Source organism: Loxodonta africana, chromosome 19 (assembly GCF_030014295.1).
Source record: "Loxodonta africana isolate mLoxAfr1 chromosome 19, mLoxAfr1.hap2, whole genome shotgun sequence".
Taxonomy (NCBI): Eukaryota; Metazoa; Chordata; class Mammalia; order Proboscidea; family Elephantidae; genus Loxodonta; species Loxodonta africana.
The window spans coordinates 49982921-50004332 of record NC_087360.1 but is presented as its reverse complement, the minus strand read 5'-3'; the positions used below and the strand labels follow the sequence as shown (position 1 = coordinate 50004332).

At 36.8% G+C, this 21412-nt stretch overlaps 1 protein-coding gene across 1 annotated transcript in view; it reads left to right on the top strand.

Moving 5' to 3' along the window:
- Nucleotides 1–21412, top strand: part of ADAM28 (ADAM metallopeptidase domain 28) — an 81946-nt gene that overhangs the window by 50074 nt on the left and 10460 nt on the right. Inside the window, exons 11-16 of the mRNA XM_064271935.1 lie at nt 7620–7750; nt 8683–8860; nt 10413–10502; nt 12934–13129; nt 17155–17257; nt 19634–19793. Coding sequence (XP_064128005.1) covers nt 7620–7750; nt 8683–8860; nt 10413–10502; nt 12934–13129; nt 17155–17257; nt 19634–19793 — 858 coding nt within the window. The remainder of the gene's footprint in view (nt 1–7619; nt 7751–8682; nt 8861–10412; nt 10503–12933; nt 13130–17154; nt 17258–19633; nt 19794–21412) is intronic.

The window sequence follows — 21412 nt, the reverse complement described above, 5'->3', positions numbered from 1 at the left end:
TCTTCTTGAGAGGCCCTTTGAAATCTTCTGTTCAGTTCTTTTACTTCATCAATTCTTCCTTTTGCTTTAGCTGCTCGATGCTCAAGAGCAAGTTTCAGAGTCTCCTCTGACATCCATCTCGGTTTTTCCTTTCTTTCCTGTCTTTTCAGTGATCTCTTGCTTTGTTTATGTATGATGTCCTTCCACAACTCGTCTGGTCTTCGGTCACTAGTGTTCAATGCGTCAAATCTATTATTCACATGGTCTCTAAATTCAGGTGGGATATACTCAAGGTCATATGTGTAATGTGTAGTGTGAAATGTGTAGGAATATTCAAAAAAGAAAGGAGGTGTCTCAAGCTTTTCCACAGATGGAGGAATCATGCTTGTCTGGAAGTAGGGATGAGAGGGATGAGACCAGTTTGCAAAAAAAGTTTAGTAAATTTAAAGCAATGTATTGTAAGCAGTTTTTAGTGAGAATGGAAGAGAACTTAATCAAGGTACCAAAAAAAAAAAAAAAAAAAAACCCAGTGCCATCAAGTCGATTCTGACTCATAGTGTAGTGGCTAAGACTCATAGTGTAGTGGCTAAGTGCTACAGCTGCTAACCAAAGGTTCGGCAGTTCGAATCCACCAGACGCTCCTTGGAAACTCTATGGGGCAGTTCTACTCTGTCCTATAGGGTCGCTATGAGTCGCCATGACTTAATCAAGGTAAACCCAGCCCAGTGCCCTCGGGTAATCAAGGTAGATGGTAGTATTTCACGTTTTTAGTGTATGGAGAATTGAGATTAGGGAAGAGGACTCAATAATTCTATCATGAAGTAAACACATGACAGATTATGATATATGGACAATGAGAAACCTGCTTGAATTATTTAATGCCTTTATACATGTGTATTTTTAAAGTCAGGATTATTGAGAGATAATTTATGTACAGTAAAATTTATCTTTTTAGTGTACAGTTCTTCTATCAGTCTTTAGAAGTATTTATAGTCATACAACCACCATCTCTATCAAGACATAGAATATTTTTATTGCCCTGAAAATTTCCCCTGTGCCATTGTATAGTCAACTCCTTCTTCCACCCCACCCCCTGGGAACCATGGGTCTGTTTTCTGTCCCTAAAGAATGCTGCATAAATGGGATCATACAGCAGATAGTTTTATGAATCTGGCTTTTTTACTTAGCGTAATGATTTAAGACTTATTCATGTTCCGTATGTTGGTATTATGATGTCTTGCTACTTTTTATCAGATTGAGGAGGAAAGTTCTGTTCCTAGCTTGCTGAGATTTTTTTATCATGAATGAACATTAAAGTTTTTCAGTATTTTTTTCTAAAAATCTAATGAGATCATATAGTTTCTTCTGTTTTAGTCTGTTGACATAGTGAATTTCAACTGTTAAATCAATCTTGCATTGCCGGAATAAACACAACATGGCCATAATGTATTATCTTGTCTACATATTGCTTGATTGAATTTGCTAATTTATCTTGAGGATTTTTTCACCTATACTCATGAATGATATTAATTGGTAGTTTTCTTTTCCTGTAGTGTATTTTTTTAGGGTTTGATAGGATAACGCTGGACACAAAAAATGAATTAGGATATGTTCCCAACTCTTAAATTTTCTGTAATATTCCTAAAATATTTTATACAATTCATCAGTAAAACCATCTGAGCCTGGGGTTTTCTTTGTGGGAAGAATTTTAACTACAAATTCAATGTTTACAATAGATACAGGGCTGTTCGGGTTATTAATCCCTACTTGAGTTAGCCTTGGTAGCTTGAGTCTTTTAGGAAATTTTTCTATTTCATTTAAATTGGCATGAATTTGTTGATATTCCTTTATTATCCTTTTAATATCTGTATAATTTGTAGTGGTGCTTCCTCTCCCATTCATGGTATCAGTAATATGTGTGTGTATGTGTGTGCACGCATGTGTTTATGCTCAGTCTGGCTAGGAGTTTATCAATTTTATTGATCTCTAAGAAAAAGATTTTGGTTTTATCGATACTGTTTATGGTTTTCCTGTTCTCAATTTAATTATTTCAAACCTATAAGTTATTGCTTTATGTATTTTGAAGCCGTGTTGTTAGGTATACACAGATAGGGCTCCTGTTTCTTCTTAGGAAATTGACCCCTTTATCATGATGTCCTGTCCTTTATCCCTTAAATATTGTTTATTCTGAAGTTTACTTTTTCTGATATTAATCTTGAATGTTTTGTAGTTAATATTTGCACGATACAAACTTTTCCTTACTTTTATTTTCAACGTGCGCAGGTCTTTACTTTTAAAGGTTTCTGGAAGACAGTATATACTTGGGTGTTTGTTTCTTTCTTTGTCTAACCCAATGACCTCTGTATTTTATACATTGTGTTTGGACCATTTATATCTGCAGAGTTGCTATGAGTCAGAATCAACTTGACAGCAACAGATTTTTTTTTTTTTAATCTAGTATAATTATTGATATTATTGGAGAAAATCTTCCATCTTGCTAGTTGTTTTGTAATAGCTCCATCTATTCTTCATTTTCTTTTTGTCTTCTTTTGGTTCAATTGAGTATTATCTAATAATATAATTTTATCTCCACTATTTGCTGTTGTCTTAGTCCTTTATTTATTTATTTTTTAGGGGTTACCCTAGGGTTATCATATCTATCTTTAATTGCCAGTTTGTCTTGAAGTAATGTTATACTGCTGAATATGTAGTATAAAGACTTTACAAGAACATACCTCCAATTATATTCTCTCATCCTCTGTGCTACTGGAAACCCTGGTTGCATAGTGGTTAAGCGCTGTGGCTGCCAACCAAAAGGTCGGCAGTTTGAATCCACCAGGTGCTCCTTGGAAACTCTATGGGGCAGTTCTACTCTGTCCTATAGGGTCGCTGTGAGTCGGAATAGACTTGATGGCAATGGGCTTGGTTTGGTTTTTTTGTATCTCTCCTTGTAAGAACCTGTCTTTCCTCAGATTTCAGGCTGTTTTGATGCTCTACGACCTTAGTTTACTGATGTATTCAAGGAAAGTTATGTTTTTTTGCTTGTTTTTATTTTATTTCATTATCTTTGTTGTTAGGCTAAGAATAATTATCTTTCCACCTTTCCACATTCAAGGTAGAAATGGAACCAATATATTTTTATCGGCTATTTTATGAATCTGGATTTGTGATAGGCTTCATGATATGAACAGAAGAGGTAAAAAAAAAGTGTATTTTCCATGCAGAGAGTTTACCATAAAATTTGAAGAGAAATTAGGATACATAAGGCAATAGTTACTAACATATGATGGCATATAGCTTAGTGCTACATTGTAGAATTGGAAACTGCAGTACTAGCCCAGGAGAGAGGCTTGTCAATGAAGATTAATGTCGGTAGTAAAAGTTTTATTAAGATGAACCTCAAAGGGTGGGTGGGACTTAGAAAGGGAGAGGAAAGAATGGAGTCACTTCAGAGAAGGAAACCATTTAAGTTATGAAAATCATTTTTTAAAGAAAGATAGCCTAAGCTTGAAGGAACTATAATCTGGAAAGTCTCTATTTAAACACATTTCCATTCACCTTTTGGGAACTCCATATTGGTATATAGCATGGTTTGTGAAGTTCATCTCAGCAGGATAAAACAATGCAATAATTTCCCACTCTGTTGTTGTTGTTAGGTGCCATCGAGTCAGTTCCAACTCCTAGTGACCCTATGTACAACAGATCGAAACACTGCCCAGTCCTGCACCACCCTCACAATCATTGCTGTATTTGAGCCCATTGCCGAGACCACCGTGTCAATCCATCTCATTGAGGGTCTTCCTCTTTTATGCTGACCATTTATTTTACCAATCATGATGCCATTCTCCAGGACTGGTTCCTCCTTATAACATGTCCGAAGCATATGAGACAAACTTCTGCCATCCTTGCTTCTAATGAGCATTCTGACTGTACTTCTTACAACTCAGATTTCTGTGTTCTGGCAGTCCGTGATATATTCAGTATTCTTTGCCCAAAACAATAACTTAAAAGCATCAATTCTTTGGTCTTCCTCATTCATAGTCCAGCTTTCATGTGCATATAAGGCACTAAAAACACCATGGCTTGTGTCAGGCACACCTTAGTTCTTAAAGTGACATCTTTGCTTTTTAACACTTCAAAAAGATCTTTTGCAGCAGATTTGCCCAATGCAATGCATCGTTTAATTTCTTGACTGCTACTTCCACGGGTGTTGATTATAGATCCAAGTAAAATGAAATCCTTGAGAACTTCGATCTTTTCTCTGATTATCATGATCTGGCTTATCGGTCCAATTGTGAGGATTTTTTTTCTTTTTGTTGAGGTGTAATCCATAGTGAAGGCTGTAGCCTTTGATTTTCATCAGTAAGTGCTTCAAGTCCTCTTTCAGCAAGCAACGTTGTGTCATCTACATATCGAAGGTTGTTGATGAATCTTCTTCCAATCCTGATGTCCAGTTCTTCTTCATACACTCTAACTTCTCAGATTATTTGCTCAGCACACAGATTGAATAAGTGTGGTGAAAGGATACAACCCTGACACACACCTTTCCTGACTTTAAACCACGAAGTATCCCCTTGTTCTATTCAAACAATTGCCGCTTGGTCTAAGTACAGGTTCCCCATGAGCACAATTACGTGTTCTGGAATTCCCATTATTCAAAGTGTTATCTATAATTTGTTATGATCTGTACAGTCTAATGCCTTTGCATAGTCAATAAGACACAGGTAAACATCTTTCTGGTATTCTCTGCTTTTAGCTATGATCCATCTGATATCAGCTATTGATATCCCTCATTCCATATCCTCTCTTGAATCTGGCTTGAATTTCTGGCAGTTCCCTGTTGATGTACTGCTGTAATTGCTTTTGAATGATCTTCAGCAAAAGTTTACTTGTGTGTAGACATTAATGATATCATTCAATAATTTCCACATTCTGTTAGATCTCCTTTCTTTGGAATGGGTACAAACATGGATCTCTTCCAGTCGGTGAGCCAGTTAGCTGCCTTCCAAATTTCTTGGCATAGATGAGTAAGAGCTTCCAGTGCTGTATCCTTTGTTGAAACATCTTAGTTGGTGTTATGTCAATTCTTGGAGCCTTGTTTTTTGCCAATGCCTTCAGTGCAGGTTCGACCTCTTCCTTGAGTACCATCGATTCTTGATCATATGCTACCTCCTGAAATGGTTGAACATTGATCAATTCTTTTTGGTACAGTGACTTTGTGTATTCCTTCCATCTTCTGATGCTTCCTAAGTCTTTTAATATTTTCCCCGTAGAATCCTGCAGTAGGCTTGAATTTTTTCTTCAGTTCTTTCAGCTTGAGAAATGCTGAGCATGTTCTTCCCTTTTGGCTTTATACCTACAGATCTTTGCATATTTTATTGTAATACTTTGTCTTTTTGAGGCAGTCTTTGAAATCTGTTCATCTCTTTTACTTCATCTTTTCTTCCTTTTGCTTTAGCTACTCAATGTTCAAGAGCAACTTTCAGAGTCCCTTCTGACATCCATTTTGGTCTTTTCATTCTTCTCTGACATTTTAATGACCTTTTGCTTTCTTCATGTATGATGTCCTTGATGTCATTCCACAAGTTGTCTGGTCTTAGGTCATTAGTGTTCAGTGCATCAAATCCATTCTTGAAATTGTCTCTAAATTCAGGTGGGATATACTCAAGTTTGAACTTTGGCTTCCATGGACTTGTTTTCATTTTCTTCAACTTCAGCTTGCATGTGAGCAATTGATGGTCCATTCCACAGTCTGCCCCTGGCCTTGTTCTGATGGACAACATGGAGCTTTTCCATTGTCTCTTTCCACTGATATGGTCAATTTGATTCCCTATGTATTTCATCTGGCAAGGTCCATGTGTATAGTTACCAGTATATTGTTGAAAAAAGGTGTTTGCAATGAAGAAGTCATTGGTCTTGCAAAATTCTATCATGCAATCTCAGGCATCTTTTCTATCACCAAGGCTGTATTTTCTAACTACCAAGCCTTCTTTGTTTCCAACTTTTGCATTCCAATCGTAGTAATTATCAGTGCATCTTGATTGCACATTTGATCGATTTCAGACCACAGAAGTTGGTAAAGATCTTCAATTTCTTCATCTTTGACGTTAGTGCTTGGTGCATAAATTTGAATAATAGTCTTATTAACTGGTCTTCTTTGTAGGTGTATGGATATTACGCTCTATCACTGACAGCACTGTACTTCAGGACAGATATTGAAATGTTCTTTTTGACAATGAACGCAACACCATTCCTCTTCAATTGATCATTTTTGGCGTAGTAGACCATGTGATTTTCTGATTCAAAATGGCCAATACCAATCTGTTTCAGTTCATTAAAGCCTAGGTTTCTATCTTTATTCATTCCATTTTATTTTTGATGACTCCCACATTTTCCTAGATTCATACTTCATACATTCCACTTTTCAATTATTCATGGATGTTAGCAGCTGTTTCTTGTCATTTTGAGTCATGCCACATCAGCAAATGAAGGTCCCGAAAGGTCGACTCCATCCACATCATTAAGGTTCACTCTACTTTGAGGAGGCAGCTCTTCCCTACTCGTATTTTGAGCGCCTTCCAACCTGAGGAGCTGTTCTTCTAGCACTATATCAGATAACATTCTGCTGCTATTCATAAGGTTTTCACTAGCCAATTTTTTCAGAAGTAGACTGCCAGGCCCTTCACCCTACTCTGTCTTAGTCTGGAAGTTCAGCTGAAGCCTGTCCACCAAGGTTGACCCTACTGGTGTTTGAAATACTGGCAGGAAAGCTTCCAGTATCAAAGCAACATGCAAGCCACCACAGTATAACAAACTGACAGACACGTGGTGGATTTTCCACCTTACACCGTTGTTTTTGTTTGCCTCTTTTACACTGTTCCTCATATTTGGTTCTTTGAAATGCAACAATATAAGGGAGTTGGGTGCCTGTGGGTAGGGATTACCAGCAGGCTCCTGTTTCCCTACTAGGATATTATATCCAGCAGCAATTCTCTGGTATTGTTTTGTTGCTCCTGAATAACTTGGAGCTGACAGCCATTCAGTTCTTAATCTAAGCACCTCTAATCAGAAAAGTCTGGTGATGGCATTGCCTATTGGCTGGGCTTCATTTTGTGGGACAAGTCTGGATTGTCTCGTATTGATGGTAATAGAATTCAGAAAGATAGCAATGGTGTTAAAGTGCTAGGTTAACAAATAATTTTAGGTCCTTATTAGCCAAACACATGAAAGACCCGCAATTAATTTAGAAGGTATTGAAAGCCAAGCCAAGGGAGCTAGATGAGTTAAAAATAAATTGTATTCCTTATTGTTGAAGGAAGTCTACAATTATCTCTCAAGGGAAGCATTCAGAACAACTCCCTTATTATAGAAACCACTCACCAGAGCAAAGGGCAGGCTATATATGCTGTCATGAGTATTTAATACCAAAGATATATTTGTATATGTGTGTGTGTGTGAGAGAAAGAAAAACACAGAGAGAGATGAATGGTGGGTGGGTAGAGTGAGAAGTCTAAAGTTAAAATCAGTCTCTCTACTTCAGTTAACAATAGAAAAAATATTTAATTATGAAAAATATTTCTACCCTGAGTGATAATTCAGTTTTCAAGACAGATCATCTCTTTCCCCATGCTCATCCTTAGGATCACAGTGATAACCTGCTTAGAGTTGCTGGGACAATGGCCCATGAAATGGGCCATAACTTTGGAATGTTTCATGACTCCTATGTTTGCAAGTGCCCTTCTCCAATATGTGTGATGGACAAAGCACTGAGGTGAGGCTTTCTGGGAACATACTGTTTATCTGTGGTTTTGCTCTGTTCTGGGCTATATTACTCTTGATGTTGCCTTTAGCAACATGGCCATATTTGTAAATTATTGGATATACAAGAACTGGTTTCAGAAAATCATTTTTCAAGTTTCCAATGAATTCAAAGTGGATGATTGAAGGCAGAGGGTTCCAGGAGAAAAATCTAATTAAAGGGGAAACCTCTCACAAGAAGAGAAAAAAAAAATTTTTTTAAGAAGAGAAGAGAGAGTCTAATAAAAAGAATTTACATATTCCTGCCTTGTCTTAGGCAAAATTACCAAGGAATTTTATCTTTAAAAATCGCACAATCCCTTTAATGTATTAATTTCCTGTTTTCTATCCAGCTTCCCCAGTCCCCTTCAAGCTAGGGTTATTTTCTCATTCACTTCTACAAAATGGAATATGGTGGCATACCAGTTATGTATCTTATATTATTTCTCCAAGATGTTACTGCATTTTCAAACCTCATCTTTACCTGTGGAATAAAGACATTCCATTAAAAGGTATTACTCTGAAGAAAAGTGAATTTTTAGACATGTAAATAAATATGATTTTACTACCTTTGGGACTTCTAGGACTTCACAACCAAAGTGACCTGAAATTGAATGAGATAATATGGAGAAGTCAGAAACAATTTTATTTTTTTTAAAACTAAACAGCAGCCTAGATGCTACAATTTGAGATAGGACCATATTTGTTCATTAAGTTGGAGGTGTTTGTGTCTACCCAGTTGGGTTAAATCACTTACACAAATGAGCTCATGATTGAACAGTTGGTCAATGGATTGGGTTTGGCCCTTTTGGAAGGTTGTGGGTGTAATCATATGCAATGTCTATGATATTGCTGCATACTTTCTGAGCATGACTGTATTCCTTTTTTCTTTTCTTATCTTCACAGCTTCTATATACCCACAGAGTTCAGTTCCTGCAGCCGGGTCAGCTATGACAAGTTCTTTGAAGATAGATTATCAAATTGCCTCTCTAATGCTCCATTGCCTACAGATATCATCTCAACCCCAATCTGTGGGAACCATTTGGTAGAAATGGGAGAGGACTGTGATTGTGGAACTCCTGAGGTACTACTAAGAACTTTACAAAATGACCTAGTATGTTTCAAGAAGATAAGAAAATTGCTAATAGATAAACTATGGAAGAGTGTCTGTCACAGTATGAAATTTCAGGCTTCTTATAATTTTGGACATGTTCATTTGCAAATTTTTGTGCAGTCAGTCCTTCTGATAACAAACTGTGCATTAATTAATAACTAACCAGCCAACCAACCAACAAACAGATCAACTAGCCAGTTATTCTCAAATTGGTTCCGACTGGTGGCGACCCCACGTGTGTCGGAGTAGAACACTGCTCCATAGTGTTTTCACACTGTTTAAACCAAAAAACCAAACCCACTGCCGTCGAGTCTATTCCAACTCATAGCGACCCTATAGGACAGAGTAGAACTGCCCCATAGAGTTCCCAAGGAGCACGTGGTGGATTCAAACTGCTGACATCTTGGTTAGCAGCCATAACACTTAACCACTACGCCACCAGGTTTTCCTCACACTGCTTAATAGACCTTAATTTCCTTCTCAAGTTTCCTTCCTCATACCATTTTTTAAATACCATTTACCAACTTGTGCTTTGTATCCTTATTCCTCCCTTTCTTGCCGAATATACTTCGAGTTTCTGATCTGACTAGCACTTACTGAGGAGCTAATTTAGGCACTGCACTGTGATAGCACTCAGAGAGTGTAAATAACTTGACCAAAGTCACGTAGCTGGTAAATAGAGGAGTCAAGATTTCATTTCAGGTACATCTGTTTCCAGAATCCCATATCACCTTGCACAGGGACCTGCTAAACTTCTTAATGCTTCTGAGCTCAGACGTTATTACCAGTAGAAGTGCCTGGCCAACCAGCCCCTATTCACACAGTAGCAAGGGTTTGACTCCATCATGTTAACGCCTAAAATGAATAATATGCCAAGCCCTCAGGGGCCCAGCTCTTCAATAACTGGAAAAATGCAACTTACAAATTTCTTCACTCTATGACAAAGAGTAATCTTTCTGAGACACCTTTTATATTTGAAGTAAGGGCAAGAGTTTTAAACCTAAAAAGTTGTAACTCTCAGTGTAGCACCCCTCTGTGGAAATTTGGACAGCGGCAGAGGAAAGTTTCTGAGGTAGGAGTTTCCCCAATACCTTGTGCAGGTAACTGATTTCTGAAAAGTGAAGCTAGGAGACCCAACTCTGCTTTAAGTAGAATTGAATTAAATGTCAAAGGCAGATAAAGAACTGTATCTCCAGATTTTCAGCATATGCTCTGGAGATGGAATTTGCTACTGATGAATTAACTATGTTCTGTAACTATTTAGATGAATTTCCTACAATTTTTTTTTTAATTTGACCAAAAACAATAGGTTATTTTCAATATTCCAGTGGAAGGCTGAGGGAACTAGAAAAGATATACATGTTTAAAAAAAGAAAAAAAGATGTAAGTAGAATTCAGATCAACAATAAGCCCCACACTGTTCCAATGTTGCTGAAAATCACCATTTGTGTGAAGAATACATTATGAATTGTGTTGACCAAAAAGCAATTCAGCTTTTGTATTTGTTTTTGGTATTTCTTAGGAATGCACCAACATTTGCTGTGATGCTAAAACATGTAAAATCAAAGCACGCTTTCAGTGTGCATCAGGAGAATGCTGCAAAAGATGCCAAGTAAGATTATTCCTTTATAGCATTTTTATAATTATGATTGCTTTTTGTTTTTCCTGTATTATTATCTCAGAGACTATGTCAAATGAAATCGCAAAGCCGTATTTTTCTTTCTCTAAAATAATTCCACCTACTATTTATCAAGCCCTCACTGAGTTCTTTACATACATGACTTAGTGAATCCTGTAATGGCTTTTGAGGTAAGTATGATCGTGTTTTGATTTTGAGGAAATGGAGGCTCAGAGCAGAAAATGTGCAACATAATATTCCCACTAAATGGCAGGCCCCAAATCTGACTGACTCCAAAGCCAATTTTAGTTGCTTCTACATGCTTGCTGCTTCCACTGATGCCCCGTGGCTGTCTTAGACCACATCTCATAATACAGATTACATATACCTTCCACAGTGCGTTGGGTAGCAGAGCTTTTATTTCAGATAGTGTGGGGGTACCACTCTCTTCAACCTTCAAATTCGCTTTAGAGTGAAATTCTTAGAAATAAGACATAAAATGAGGGTGCCATTGTCACTTTCTCTGTGGAGCTTTTTGGACTTTCCCCTCAAGATAGAGTTTAGCATTTCACTTTCTATTATTGCCTGTCATTCTCCTATATTGTTATCCTTTGTTTATGGGCTTGACTCCTGAGGGCAGGAGACTGTTTGATTCATCTTCATCTAGTACAGGATTTAATACATTTTAAATTCTCAATAACTGAAGAATGAAAGTGTAGATGAAATATGGGAGATGTTTGGGATAATATATGTATTTTTTTAATGTAAGAGGAAGAGGAAAGAAATAAAGGAGGCCAAAAGGAAGCAAAATTTGAGAACTTAAGTAGTACTCCACAAGTGTTTACTAAGTGCTACTTGCTAGGGATTATGGGAGATAGAAAAAAAAATCAGTCTTTGAACTGAAAGAACTTACTGTTTCCCTAAGACAATGATATACGCACATGAAAATATAATGTGAGATTAGATACCCAGATAAATACTGTAATGATGCATTCCATTTGTATAGTAATTTCCCCATATTCTCAATTCATTTTCACAATAGCCTGGTAAAGTAGATATTAGATGAGGAAGTGGATTTTCAGGGTGATTGAATCAATTTTCTAAGGTTACACACCTAGTTGATGTCAGAGCCAAGATTCAAATCCGTATCTTCTAAATCCAAATTCATAGTTCTTTCCTATGCCACATGTAGAAAATAGGAGCAGCAATTTACATTGAAGAATTTTCATGGAAAATGAACGTTTCAGCTGGCCTGGAATATATAAATAGACCTATAAGGAGACAGAATGGGAAAGGATTTCCAAATGAGTAGACAGAGGGAAGGAGAAAAAAAAAAAAAAAAGCAAACAGAAGCAAGGTTTGTGTGACAGCTAGTAAGACAGCTAGTCTGACTGGAGCAGTGAGGGTTGAACTTGGAGGTTCTCAGGCTCCAAATGAAATTTTGGTGTGAAGATATTGAGAGGTTTTTGATGCAACGAGAGCGTGCCTGCTCACCTAAGCTGGGTAAAAATGTGCTTCCAGTGTCCCCTCAGGCCTTCTTAAATTTGTGTATATGGTAGAATTTGTTTTACTAAAGTTTATCTGAGGAAATTAAGAGCAAGATCTGCAGTAAACAGTTAATACATCAAATGAATATTTGGTTATTTCTCCCTCATGATAAATCATTCAATAGGAAGATGTGGGTTGAAATGAAATACCTGAAAATACAAGAAAAGGAATTAAGGATTAAGAAAGTTGATGCCTGGGAAAGTCTCTGAGAATGCTGATCTGGGGCTTTGTAAGCTTATCTCACTTAATACCGAAGATTCACTTTGACAATAAACCTCTGAAGTTGCAGATTAAAGTCTCCTTGTAAATCCTGACAAAGAAGCGTTTAACTATGGGGAGAAATAACTTCCTTCTTTGGATCGAAGATGTTGCTTCATTTGTATTTTTCTACTTTATATTTCTATAGTGTTTGTACTACGAATTCAGAAATATTGATTGCTTGAAGGCTTAGGGCATTGGCCAAAGTCAATTAAAAAAAAAAAAAAGTTGACCCGGAGCCATTGCCAACTCATGGTGAACCCATGTACTGCAGAGCAGAAGTGAGCTCCCCAGAGATTTCTTGGCTGTAATCTTTACAGAAGCAGATCACCAGGCCTTTCTTCCACAGTGCTACTGGATGAGTTCAAACCTCCAACCTTTCCATTAGTAGCTGAGAGCAAATTGTTTGTGCCACCCAGGGACCTTGGCTAAAGGTAATAGAAGTATATAATGGGAGATGGCTTTAACTTATACAGTACAAATGTAAACTGGACTAGAATGAGGCCTCTAAGTACCTTATCAAAACAAGGCCAAATGGATATTATTATTTATGTTCAATTGAGGTATTAGAGTAAATCAGGTGGAAAACTGCCTTCTCTCCACTGTTGTTTTCCTACAGTTTAAAGCAGCTGGTACTGTCTGCAGACCAGCAAAAGATGAGTGTGACCTGCCCGAAATGTGTGATGGTAAATCTGGTAGTTGCCCTGATGACAGATTCCGAGTCAATGGATTCCCTTGCCAGAACGGGAAGGGCTACTGCTTGATGGGAATGTGTCCTACGCTACAGGAGCAGTGTACCGGGATGTGGGGACCAGGTAAGAACACAAACTCCAGCATTGCTGGCATTCCTGCCTCCTCCTATGAGCCTCAAAAAAGAAAAAAAAAATCATATCATTCCAGGTGACTGTTTAATCATGGCTGAAGGACCATTCTGTTCCATTCGTCCTAGAAATGTGCCACTGCTTAAACTCGTAAATAAGTGCATGCAATGACTTAAGGTTGGTTTTAGGTTGCTAGATTTAGTAAATAAAAATACAAGTTAAATTTTAATTTCAGATTAATAACAACTATTTTTTAGTTTAAGTATGTCCCATGCATTATTTGGTACATGTTGTTGTTGTGTGCTGTCAAGTCAGTTTTGCCTCATAAGAACCCTATAGGACAGAGTAGAACTACCCTGTAGGATTTCTGAGGCTGTAATCTTTACAGGAGCAGACCCCCAGGCCTTTTCTTCACAAACTGCTGTAACCATTGTGCCACCAAGCTTCTGTATGGGGTATACTTGCACTAAAAAAAAAAAAAAATTGTTTATCTGAAATTCAAATCTAATGTGGTGCCCAGTATTTTCTCAGGCAGCCCTAACAAGGTCCCTCTCTCAGAAATAAAACCTTGGAAGTTTGTGGTGTGGAAGGAGGGTGAAGACTGGGATGGGCAGGGATCAAGGAAAGGGGAATGGGGTAGAAAGGACAAAGAAGGACTCTGGTAATACAGAAGGAGGGAGGAATCATTTTATCCCTAGTACCAAAAAAAAAAAAAAAAATTTTTTTTTACCAAAATTCTGAGGTCATATTCTCTGATAACAACCTAAAATAAAATTAATAAAAAATTTAATAAAACATAATTTAAAAAAAATCTCCAGTTACCTTAAATAGGAATTTAATTGTGCCAAATAACTTGATTAAAAAGGTAATTTTAAAAATCAATTACTTGGGCTTCCTGGATATGATGAGTATTATGTACTTGTATTTAATTATACTCTTTCCTGCCATGCTTTCAGATTCTTACTGAAATGGTTGAGGGAAGATTTTTTTTTTTGAAATAGGGGAAAATCTGCATTATCTCAAAAATGTTTGAAGAGGATTTTCACATGCCAGAAAGTTTGTGTAATTCCCGTAAATTTACATAAGAAAAATTTTAGGAAAGCAACAGCCAATCACTGATTCACAATATGCACAGAAAAATAATAATTCACCTGGGAAATAAACGGACAAGACCCAAGAAAAATTCCTCAGTATAGCCCTCTGGGTCAGTCAAGAGTGGGCTGAGACATCATTTGTAGAGCAAAGCTTGATACATTAGTGCGTCAAGAAATGTACTGACATGCTGGAATCTGACCTCAGCAGCTTGTTTACACTTCATATAGAGGGACAAGCTAAATTAAAGGTGGAAACGGAGATGACTTTTTTGGTTAGAGATGCCATTCTTCCTTACAGAACTCCAGTCTGTGGCAAAACCTGGGGAAAGAAAATCTTTAGCACAGAGATGAAGCTCTATGCTATAATTGTGAGCATCTCCTTTATTATCTGTTTATAAATCACTGCAATAAATTTTAACAATTACCTTCTTCTTTTGTCTGGCCCTGTTTAATATCTGTCTCCTCTACAAGTCTGTAAAGATCCACGTACAGGGACATTTTCTGCCTTGCTTACAGTAGTATCACCAGTGTCTCCTGGTACAGAGGTTGGCATTTAGTAAATGTTCAAAATCTATTGAATTAATATTCAACATATTCATTGGAATGGGAAATACCTTTTAAATCATACGTTTAAAGGCAGTTCTTATAAAGACTTGAGAAATAGATTTGCCTAAATAAAATGCAATTTTTTTCAAAAAAAAATCACAAGTTTATCTTAAATTAACTTTCAAATTTTGAAAAGTCTGGTAACACAAGGAACGACAACAAAGTCACTGTCTTTAACATCACATCATTCCTACAAATCAATAAAAATTAGGGATCTCCAGTATTGAAAATGGGGCCCAGGGCATGAACAGACTATTCATCATTAAGAAATAATTAAAAATACCCAATGAACATCAAAGTCCTTTGAATGCACTAGCAATGTAGGAAATGCAAATTCAAACAAGTTACTCATTCACACTTGTTAAATTTGTGATTTGCTACAACTGATAATGTTGAATGTCAGGAAGGGTGTGACAAGTCACCTAGTTTTACATTAGCACAATCTTTTCAGAGGGAATTTGGGAAAATGCATGCACAACCTAAAAAAAAAAAAAAAATAAGAAAGAATTTTCTTTGATATGCAGGAGTATTTTAGTTATCAAGTTTTCTGCCAGCATTTTTTATATCCACGTAAGTTTATTTTAAATGTTGCTGATATAAGAAATGTGCAGCACTTAATTTACAAATAATTCTAACAACACGTACAACTCTTGTAGCTGTAACTTTCATATAGCCAGTTGCTTCTCAAAGAATGTCTTCGTTGGTTGTTCCAACATGAATGATAGTTGATGTTTTCATATATGCTAACAAGTAAGATGAAAGGAAAAAAACAAAAGATGTATGTCACAGCTCCATTCATCAATGACATGAGCAACTTCTTTACTCAACTGGAAAATAATTTTTAATAATTTGTTTTATTTTGTTGTTATCAAAAATATACACAGCAGAACATATGTGATTATGGAGTATTGAAAACCATCTCAAAGCCCAAGAGTAGGGATTAGTCAAACAGATTATAGTGTATCCATCCAGTGGAATTCGTGCAACTGTGATGTAGAATGTTTAATGCTTTGGGGAATGGAAAAGACGTATTGTAAACTGAGAGAAAGTTAGCACTGCAGTATCAGGTGTGCCAATGATACTTTCTTCGATATTAGAAGCAGTAACTGAATTTTGGGCTTAGAAATATGCATTTTTTCCAGTGTTGATATTTTATTACTATAATGAGGAAGCAATAAATGTTACTAATACACAAAATAATCAAAAAGATATGTTAATAAAAATCATATCATCTTGAGCATTCAAATGTGAAATTCATTTAAAATAGTTTAAGTGAGTTAACTATAATAGCTTAAGTGAATTAATAATATAATAATTATGTAACTATTGATAATATGAATTATAGTAGATTAAGTGAATGATAATAGTTGAATTTGTTTTTTTTTTTAACCAATGCAATATGTTCGTAGGGTTTTGCTTATTTTTTACCAAAGCTGGTTTTTGTTTGTTTTTTAAGACTGAATTTTAATTCTTAAAAGGAGTTTTCTGCTTATCTTTAGGGGGACAGCCTAGCACAGAAGAAGGGGCATAGGTCTTAGACTCAGAACTATGAAGTATGATTTTTCATTTCTCTGTGTCTTACTCAATATGATCCTCAGTTCCTTGATAAAATGGGAATAATAATAAGAATGGCTAAGGTTTACTGACCTTACTAGTGACCAGATATTGTTCTCCATGCTTCACATATATTAAGGCATTTAATCTTCACAACAACTGTATGAGGTAGGTGCCATTATATATTCTCATTTTACAGAGGACAAACCAGGCACAAAGAAGTCACTTGCCCAAGGTCACACAGCTACTCAGTCTTACTTGAAGGCTGAACTCTTCACTGCTATAATCTATTGCCCATCTGATGGGGCTCTGAGAAGAATTACCATACATGTGAAATTAAATAAAACACATATGTGGTGCTTATGTATGCCTGGCACATAGTAGGAGCTTGATTAATCATAGCTGGTAGTTGTCACAATAGCACATACCAGCAAGATAACATTTGAATTTTTGCATGTGGGCTGTTAACATGACTGAAGTTTTCTTGGCTAAGTCTTAGTTTTTAGATGAATGTTTAGCCTTCAGTAAATCATCTAAATATTTGTATAGCCAGCATCCAATAGCAGAATATTTAAAAGACTGTTTTTAATCCCAAGTATCTCTTTGATAAAATTATTATCAGCCTATATTTCTGTTAACGGTCGATGAAATTATGCTAAAGTAGTGCTTTTCATGCCGGTGTTATATTTTATTAGTCCTTTGCAGCATCGAATTTCATCTTTTTTTTTTTTTTTTTTCCGAATATACCCCTGTTAACTGTCCCAGGAACCGAGGTTGCAGATAAGTCATGTTACAGCAGGAATGAAGGTGGGTCAAAGTACGGGTACTGTCGCAAAGTGGATGACACACTCATTCCCTGTAAAGCAAAGTAAGTGCCCTTGTTTGAATCTCCCTGCTCCACAAACCAGGGCAGAGACACAATGCCAGCCACAAATTCTAATTTCTTCCATATAAAGGGAAAGTGAATGTGGACATCCTTCTTTTGAGAACTATGTATTCAGTGACTATTATGTACCATATTGTGGGCTACGGGCTGGGAATAAAAAAAATAAATTATGTCTCCCTTCAAGTCCTTTATGGTGGGGGATTCAGATGGCACTATGTATAGTCTTTGTCAAGTGGCAGGAATGTTTGAGATGGAACATGCCACAAAAATTGGGCCTGGTTGGAAATTTGTCCATGGATTTTCCAGTATACTTTAGGTATTTTCAATCTAGTGTTTCTCATCATGATTCTAGGGGTAGTAGTTGTTGTGTGCTGTCAAGGCGATTCCAACCTATAGTTACCCTATATAAAAAAAAAAAAAAAAAAAATGACAGAGTAAAACTGCCCCATAGAGTTTCCTAGACTGTAATCTTTACGGGAGCAAATGGCCAAGTCTCTTCTCCCAGGGAGTTGCTGGGTAGCTTCCAACCGCCCACCTTTCAATTAGCAGCCCAGTGCTTTAACCATTGCGGGGCTCCTTGATTCTAAGGGTAGAAATATTGGTCTACTCAGAGGAAAAACCAATGCAGTGCTTGTACAGATTTATTTGAACTTGCCATGGAATCAAGAAAAAAAGGAAACGGTAGAGAATGGAATGATAGTCCATCTGAAGAGTTGATACTGCACTAGGTATCCTGTGACAAAATGATAGAATATCATTCCAGATGAATTTAAGAATATTTTATAAGTTTTTTTATTTTAATGTGACTTTTAAAATGAAAATTATAGTGAATTAAACACTTTATACCTGCCACAAATTTTATACACACAAAGTAATTTATAACAAGAGGTTGAACATATCAGAATTTCCTAAAGTTTTTCTATTGAACACTAATTTGATGAGTGTTAGACATTTCTCAAAAATTACATTTTGGACATAGGATCATCTCTGGGGAAATCTGGGCCTAAAGGATAATCATATCCTGTGGTCTCTTCAGAAAATTAGGGAAGATTCAAAGGGAGAAAAAAGTTTATATAAAAGGCAATATGTAGCTTGAGAGATGGTCAGTGGGAAAAGGAAATAAGGTAGCTCTGTCTTCACACACACACACACACACACACACATACGTATGTGTGCACACACACTCATACACTATTCTCCTGTATACCTGCTTATATGAGCACTGGATAATTTCTACTACTAGAAGCAGAACGTGCCTCATTCTCCCAACGGTTGCCCTTCTAGTCATTTCCTAATAGTCATCAATGTGTGCCTTTCTCCATTCCTCAATCATATTTTCTACCACCACCAGCAGTCATAAGAATATGATTCCATCACTTTCAGAAAAATTTTCCACAGCCCTGCTTTGAATTTGCATATAGAAATTTACTCCAGTTTCATTGGTTTTGATTTTATTCCTTTGGCAGTTATTGGGTGGCCTTTGCTAAGCAGGTTCGTCTGTATCTACAAGACAACAGCCTTTTCAGTAACTTCACAGGATGTCTTGAGTGTCAACCAAGGTTCAGTTTTATATTGCTTACAGTTGAAAATTGAGGATTATATCTTTTAGTATTATTCTTACTAAAAGTCACCAAAAACAGGTCACTTTAGCAGAAACAAGATAGAAGCTTATTTTTGAGATGCCTTTATAATCTTGGAAACCCTGCTGGCGTCATGGTTAAGAGTTTGGCTGCTAATGAAATGGTTGGCAGTTTGAATCCACCAGGTGCTCCTTGGAAACCCCATGGAGCAGTTCTACCCTGTTCTGTAGGATCGCTATGAGTCCAAATCAACTTGATGGCAGCGGGTTTAGTTTTGGGGTTTATGATGTTAGGAATCCACCTTCCTCATATCTTCCAGCTCCATCATACATATGACCTCCACTCCCAGGTGTTTTTCTTGGTCTGTGATAGCTTCTCTACTCTAGCTATTACATTCTAGTCAGCAAAAAATAGAAAGAGCTGAGAATGGGACATATCCTGTTAAACTTACTAAAGAATTTGCTATTAAGATTCTGCTTTCCTTCTCATTGGCTAGAAACTAGACAGTTGGCCAGAATTAGGTGTACTGGAATTTGGGAAATGTGTTTTTTGAGCAACGCTATGCCCTGCTAATATACAGGGATTCTATTCCTGAGAAAGAAGGGGAAAACGCATATAAAAGACAACTAGCAGTCTCTGTTGCAGAGAAAAATACCATTAATTAAACATTAATAGTCATAACAGGGTTTTTGTTTTTAGTCATAACAGATTTTCATTTATGTAAAACTGTATCTTAGGTCCTAGAATTTCAATATAACAAACTTTGACTTTTCCTCAGTGATGCCATATGTGGGAAGTTGTTCTGTCGAGGTGGGTCAGATAATTTGCCCTGGAAAGGACGCATAGTAACTTTTCTGACATGTAAAACATTTGATCCTGAAGACACCACTCAAGAAATAGGCATGGTGGCCAATGGAACTAAATGTGGAAACAAGAAGGTAAGTTTAAATTGTGGTTTTCATGCAAAATATTTTTTAATGATTCTTAGTTATTCACTAGTTGCTGTGCTTTCCAATTACTGGGTTTGCCATGTCTTGATACAGCAGGTAGAGGTTTGAATTTGTAGCACTATGAGAGCATTAAGTGGTGGACAGCCTGGTAAATAATAAGAATAAGCACCATCATTAATATTCTGGATCAAACAGTATGGTGGAGTTTGAAAACTGACTCATATAGACACAATTTGAAGATGAGTTTGATTGTCATGCTGATAGCACATAGCTGCATATGTTTTGCTTTCCTAGCTAGACCTGGAAACCCACCGAATGTCCCAGGATGTGGGATATCTGGGCTTCAGTTGACAGGTTTGTACATCCGTTGACAGTATAACAATCTCATAATCTCAGGCACAAAAGCTACTTAGCCAGTGTCAACACGTTAGCTTTGATAATAAGGAGGACCAACCATCTCTCATCGTACATTATAAACTCACCGTTGAGTAGATTCCGACTCATAGCGACCCTATAGGACAGAATAGAACTGCCCCACAGGGTTTCGAAGGAACGTTAGTGGATTTGAACTGCCAACCTTTTGGTTAGCAGCCAAGCTCTTAACCACTGTGCCACCAGAGCCCCTAGGACATTATAGTTACCTTATTTATTGCGTTAAGATATCTATACCACCCAAGAGCTGCCCTGACTCTCCATTGTGCTAAAGCCAATCTTGAAAATGTTATTTTACTTACTTAACCTGTTTTGGCTATTTAGATGTACATTTATTAACTGATGAAATGAACTTTGTGGTTCAGTGTAGGCATTGCTCATAAATCATTTTAGGAAGCAATTATGGAAAGTATAATTTAATTCAGTACATATTTGTTAACTGTCTAATTGTAAAAAACAACCTGGTAGGTTGTACAGATAAAGAAGTAAATGGAGTTGCCGTGGTCTTACAGCACCGCTCTTCTTTACCCCTATGATTCCAGGTGGGTAAGACAGAATTAAAGGCAAGAAGTTTCACATTAAGTAGGAGAAGCCTTTAATTGGATTTGCCAGTTTCCAGATACTAATTTTCTCATGTTTTCTAATGGTGAAGCTTTCAAAGACAAGGCATTTGGCTCCCCTTTTCTGTCTCTTCTGATGAGTGTTACAGTACTTGGGCATATATCTCCCTGGGACTTTAAGGAGAGAAGAAATGCTTGGACTAAGGAGTCCCCTGACATTAACAACCAGTCTTATTATTATTGTTGTTTGTCTTTTGACTTGTGTAGTTATTACTTATGAAATACAGAATGGATTGGAGATTTTTTTTTATAGGAAGACATTTAGGTAGCTTTTATCAATCCTCTTGATTTGGCGTAACTAAAAGCAACACCATGAGCTCTAGGATCCACATGCAATTCTCTTCCCCTGTCCCCTCCACACAGGTACACAATAAAGAAGACCATGGGTCTTTAGACCCACCCTCCCGTGATAAGTACATGCCTGAGGATTCTTTAACCAGCATCTGTTAGACTCTTAACATTATCTCAACTTTCTCACCTACAGCAGAGATGTTTCAATCTCAAGGCCTGTATATCCTTATTCAAGTCGTTGGTGTAAAACATTACTTCTACCAG